Below are 6,000 nucleotides of genomic sequence, written 5' to 3'. Positions count from 1 at the left end.
AAATATATGGAAATGTGCATTATGTCATTTACCGACACTGAGGTCTTTCGAAGCATGCTACTTACTATTGATTTCAGTTATCATTAGTATATCAAATTTGTATCTTAAATGCAGTAATATTGAAATCAAAGAGATGAAATTAGAATTGTTGAGCATATGAAAATAAATAACCTGGGAAACCTGTCCCTAAATTATGGGACAGTGAGTGCTCCCTTTTTAGCAACAAGAGTACTGTTGCAACTGTCTAAGGATGAAGAGAAGAACTTTCCCTTAGCTGCACCAATTCTTAGACAGAACTTCTACATGGATGACGTTCCTTTGCGGCGCATCTTCTTTAGAGGAAGTTAAGGAACTGAAGAGTCAACTTTCTGGTATATTGGCGAAAGGAGGAATGCAGCTTCATAAGTGGTCCAGCAGCCACTTAGAACTGGCTTCAAATATCGATGGAGGATATGACTTTGAAAATCTCATCGAGACAAAGACGTTAGGAGTGTCCTGGAAATCACTAGAGGACTGTTTTGTTTTCAGAGTTGCAGTCGATTTAAAGAATTCTTACAACAAGAGATGTGTTATTTCAACTATTGCTAGACTTTTCGACCCACTGGGACTACTTGGTCCAGTAGTCGCAAAAGCCAAAATCTTCATGCAGAGCCTTTGGAGTCTTAAAATTGACTGGATGGATGAGTTGCCACCTGAAAGAGCCAACGAATGGCACCAGTTCCTTGAAGATTTCAAGAGTATAAACAGTATCTGTATTGAAAGGTGTATTGTGCATCCGCATGCGACGAGGATTGAATTACACGGTTTTGCCGACGCTTCAGAAAAGTGTTACGGGGCAGTGATATACTGTCGTTCTTATTCGTCAAACGGCATACCAACGGTGAAACTTGTGACGAGCAAAAGCAGAGTTGCACCCGTGAAAAGTGTCACAATACCGCGGCTTGAGCTGTGTGCCGCCGTCCTCTTGTCAAAGCTGATGAAACGAGTTGTGATTGCTTTACAAGTTGATTCACCTCCAACGTACCTTTGGAGTGATTCAACAATCGTTTTAGCATGGATCCAAAAGGACCCTAACATGCTAAAGACCTTTGTGGGAAATCGAGTTTCCACCATTTAACAGCTGACCTCTGCAGAACTGTGGCATCATGTTCCCTCGTCTCAGAACCCGGCTGACCTCATTTCCAGAGGTCTCGACCCGTCAAGCCTGCATCATAGTTCATTATGGTGGACTGGACCTCCATTCTTGTCCACTGAGGACATGTCTTCCAGTGAGCCACCACCAGTGAGTTCCATTGAAGAGTTCCAATCCGAGTTTAAGACCAACCAGAGACTGATACAACATGAACTAGAAAGTTTTAAATTTAGTGACTCTAATAACTTTGTTTATCTTAATGCTAAAGTGAACAATTTTGTGCATGATATAATTGGTTTAAGTAATAATTATTGTCGTTTAATTAGGATATTTATATTTACAGATTCTTGAACAATTGTAGAGTTAATTTTCCTAAGGATTTTGGAATCTTAAAAGCTATTGAATTAAAGGAATCTGAAATGAGGCTCCTTAAAATTGTTCAAGAGGAAGACTTTCACAAAGAAATCAAGTCTCTCAAGGTATCGGGTTTTATCAATACTGACAGTCAGGTAAAAAATTTATTTCTCTTTTTGGATGAAAATGGCATTTTGAGAATTGGTGGAAGACTTACCCACAGTGATTTAGATTTTGATAGTAAATTTCCAATTCTTTTATCTAAAAATCATAGATTGTCTTATTTAATTGTAAAACATTTTCATCTAAAAAATTTGCATGCTTCACCACAATTATTGTTATATCTCATACGTCAAAAATATTGGATTATAAGTTGTCGTGATTTGTGTAAAAAAATTGTTCATTCATGTATTGTGTGTTTTAAGGCTAAACCTGTTACGTTAGACCAGATAATGGGAGATTCGCCGAGAGATCGAGTAACACCTAACTATCCATTCAATGTGAGTGGAGTTGATTTTTGTGGACCATTCTTCATAAAATATCGCAATCAGAGGAAAGATATTTTAAACAAAGTATATGTGTGTATTTTTATATGCTTTGTAACCAAAGCAATTCATCTAGAGATTGTGAGTGACTTAACGAGTGAAGCTTTTATTGCTACACTAAAAAGATTTTTTGCAAGGAGAGGCAAATCATCCAAAATTTATTCGGATAATGCTCAAACTTTTATTGGAGCGAATAGGGAAATTAAGAGATTACTTGAGATTGTAATTGATCAAGATAAAATTCTTGCTGAGTATTTACTCTCAGAAGGAGTTGAATGGAAATTCATTCCACCCCGTTCACCCAATTTTGGAGGCCTTTGGGAGGCTGGAGTGAAGTCCTTTAAGTACCATCTGAAACGGGTAGTAGGTAACGCTAGGTTAACTTATGAGGAATTTTTGACAGTCACAAATCAAATAGAAGGAATTCTAAATTCCAGACCATTATCACCATTGTCCTCAGATATAAATGATTTAAAGGTCTTGACCCCGGCACATTTTTTAATAGGCAGGCCTATCAATGCAATAATTGAACCAGATATTACGAGTATAGATACTAATAGGTTAAAATTGTGGCAAAGAGTAAAGAAAATTGTCCAACTTATTTGGAAACGTTGGCATATTATCTATTTAAGCCATTTACAAAATCGCACGAAATGGCAAATAATTAAAACCAATGTCAAGATAGGTGATTTGGTACTGTTGAAAGAGGAAAATTTACCGAGTACCAAATGGGTCATTGGTCGTATTTTGAATATTTACCTCGGTAAGGATGGTAACGTAAGAGTTTGTGATGTGAAAACACAAATTGGTGTTTTCAAAAGAGCTATTTCAAAATTGTGTAAATTACCTATGGATAATAGAATTTAATCAGTGTAATATTGTATAGTGATTTAATGTAATTTGTATTATATTATAATTATTTTTTTTTGTGTGTGTGATATATTTTGTATTGATGTTCATTGTTATTATTTTGAAATATAATATTTCAAGGCGGGCGGTATGTTGCGACGCCAACGCCAACGCCACCTTGTGAGTTTTTTGTAGCTATCGGCAGAGAGGGTGTTTAATAAACAGTGTATTGTGAGCGTTGAGTGAGAGAAAACAGACAATTCGGTTGAAATCAAAAATTTGGTTTAAGCCAAATTTCATTTGTGTAATTCAAAGCGTTTTTGGGTTATAATATTCACAAATGGACAAAGAGACAGACAGACGTAATTCCAAAAATGCGCTTTTTAGATGCAGAGAGGTTGGATACGAAGATTCGTCAAAACTTCTAGTTTGAATATTTTGCCGATTACTGTACTTTCTCTTTGTATATTTCGTGTATGAGAACGTAAAAAAAGTGAAATGATTATACAAAATACAACATATTAGAATTGGCTTTATTACAAAATATTAAGTCACATCTTTTTTTCGAGACATTATAAAGTAAGAGATAAGTGTGAAAACTATTGCTGCTCCTATGACGCTTCCTACTATTATTGGTATCATTGCTGTCCTTTCTGTAAATTGAAAAAGATATGTTAGTTTATTGCATGATAATGGAGAAAATATTTCTCTAGTAAGTACATATAAAAAATGCATGGAAATATATTTCTTGCATAATGGTACTCAAAATCTGAAATTACATTTCGATATTTGGTTAGTGATCTCAGTCAAATGACTTGTATACAAAGCGTATTCTTTGTTAAAAAAAATAATTTTATATAGTAAAGCAATTAGATTACGAAGAAGACATACCTTCTAACTTGCAGTTTCCATCAACTGGTATGTATTTCTCAGCGCATAAACAAGTTTGCTTAAAACACAATGCATTGTCATATCGGCACTGTTGGCTGAAAGTGCAGTTCTTCTCAGTCAGGTTCAAAGCTGAAAATGAATTGATAGCTGTAAATAATTGAGCTTCTACCATGGAATACAGAAGAAATACCAATGTTATTATTATTATTTGGTATTATAAGCAGTTACAAAATGGGTGGTATAAATTTTTTTTTAATGTCGGTGAAATCTAAGAATTGTACATTTACCACATCATGAAAATAGATATCAAATGACTCGCTTCTGACGACTGAATTGATGATATTTAGAGATACTTTAGATTAGATACTTTTAGATGAACAGTCTCATTCTGTCATTTGAAATGGGCTTAAAGACATTGAGTTTTAGCTATTTTGCGAGAGGAACAAGAACATCAAAAACTTCCATATTATACCAGCGAGAAGACATTTGGCATAAACGAATTTAAAGAATGACATCTAATACTTGGAATTTCTTGGGGTATAATTGGCTTGCCATACTTAGATATCGACCGACTTTAGCTAATTGTCTGTTTGACATCTGTAATGATAAAAGAATCCCTTTCAAGAAATCTAACTATTGATGATTTCGAAAATCTGCGCCATAACCTTCTGTATTTAGGAGATATTCATTTAAATATAACGACAATATATATGGATGGATATCTTGAATGAATTTTAGTTTCGAGACCAGGATTTTTTAGTTTTGATGTCGAGATTAGGCAACTGGTGATTCTTTGAACAGTTGTCGAGTTCTCGCATTCTTGTCAGGCGTATTTGGTGTTCTTGAAGAACTTATAAAAGAAATCTGTTTTTGAAGACTTCGAACTTAAAAATTATGCTCCTTGCCACTAAGCCTAATCTCATCTCATCTGAAAATTCTCCATAGCAATAGCAAATTTTTGCATTGTAATAGTCTACTGTAGTTCTAAATATACTATTGACAAGTTCTAATATTTATCGTAAGTTAATGCGAAGTTCCATTTTATTAATTCTAACTGGTGAGGTGCAAAAGTTACTTTTATCCGATATCTGTTACTGAAATTTTTCAGTGAATGTATGTTTTAAAAACCATTTGCGTATCACTAATTTTGCTTCCGATGAAACGAGATAGATTTGAGAGTATGCCGATTTTTCACCTGTGGCATCAAAGTTGAATTATCTGGACGTTTCAGTTATAGTGCTTTATCTTTCCCCGAGCTCGGTTGAAGAAATAAGCTTTTATTTTTTTTAAAAACTTGATCCAAAGAAACAAAAAAAGGACTAAAGATGGTACTCATGTCGCGTGTATTATTGAACGATTTCCACCATTTTTGAAAACAAGTATGCAGATATGGATAGTGCAATTCAATAATGCATTTTCTTTCAGTGGTAGCAGAAGGGACAGTATCAAATATCCTGCTCTTGTCGCCTACCTTCACGCTGAAATTCCTTCTTATATTCCGAATATATACTTAACAGAACATCCTGCCTCTCATGCACAAAATAGAACATATTATAATCTGTTTATCCGTGTGATTACTCCTAATAGCTACTCTAGATAAAACGCAATTTAAATATCTTCATTTTATAGAATTCCTGTGAGTTCACTTATTTGGATTCTTCTCTTTATTCAGTAATGCCAAAATTCTATGCCCAAATTCTACAATTAGAGTAATATTGGCACCACAAATGACAATACAAATGGCTCATAATAAATCAATTTTTCAAAAAATCATAATAAAGCGAATAAGATTCAATTTTTATCAGATAAAAAATTACACGTCGACCGTTTCAAATTAAGATTTGGATTGAACACATTTAATAAAGAAAGTCGAATGTACTTAACTGGTTAAAAGATATCTGATAGTATTATTAAATGAGTAAAATAACATTTTGTCTTCATTTTTAAAAAACTCCTTTAAATTTCAGTTTTGCATTTTGTGTGCCCGATATACTGAAACCAGTTTTTTTTTTTTTTTTTTTTTGATGATCTGCAATTAAGCATTTTGCTAATTCAGTTTATTTATATGCGCTATTTAAAACAACTTAAATAAAGATTAAATTAAAATAGATAAAAAAAAATTGGTTTTGAAATTTTGAAGGAGAAAAGGGGTTCCAAGATCTGCATTGCATTAAAGGCTTAAGGTTCTTAAAAGATAAATTCACCCCTGGCTTATATTTTGAATAATGT

The 6,000-nt window shown here is 33.7% G+C and overlaps 2 protein-coding genes across 4 annotated transcripts in view; one reads left to right on the top strand and one right to left on the bottom strand.

Moving 5' to 3' along the window:
• Window positions 1-307: 307 nt before the first annotated feature.
• On the top strand, window positions 308-1,117 carry LOC129966210 (uncharacterized). Its single transcript, XM_056080624.1, has one exon. It carries the CDS (start codon window positions 308-310, stop codon window positions 1,115-1,117), a length of 810 nt encoding a protein of 269 aa, XP_055936599.1.
• Window positions 1,118-3,395: 2,278 nt separating this feature from the next.
• The window catches only part of LOC129966547 (uncharacterized), a 47,729-nt gene continuing 45,124 nt past the window's right edge, over window positions 3,396-6,000 (bottom strand). For all 3 annotated transcript variants that reach the window (XM_056080989.1, XM_056080990.1, XM_056080991.1), the window contains exons 4-5: window positions 3,772-3,900; window positions 3,396-3,533 (exon numbers count right to left, since the gene is read on the bottom strand). In XM_056080989.1, coding sequence (XP_055936964.1) covers window positions 3,427-3,533; window positions 3,772-3,900 — 236 coding nt within the window. In that variant the 3' untranslated portion in view covers window positions 3,396-3,426. The remainder of the gene's footprint in view (window positions 3,534-3,771; window positions 3,901-6,000) is intronic.

This window comes from Argiope bruennichi, chromosome 4 (assembly GCF_947563725.1).
Source record: "Argiope bruennichi chromosome 4, qqArgBrue1.1, whole genome shotgun sequence".
In the NCBI taxonomy this organism is placed as follows: domain Eukaryota; kingdom Metazoa; phylum Arthropoda; class Arachnida; order Araneae; family Araneidae; genus Argiope; species Argiope bruennichi.
This window is presented reverse-complemented; position numbering and strand designations above follow the sequence as displayed.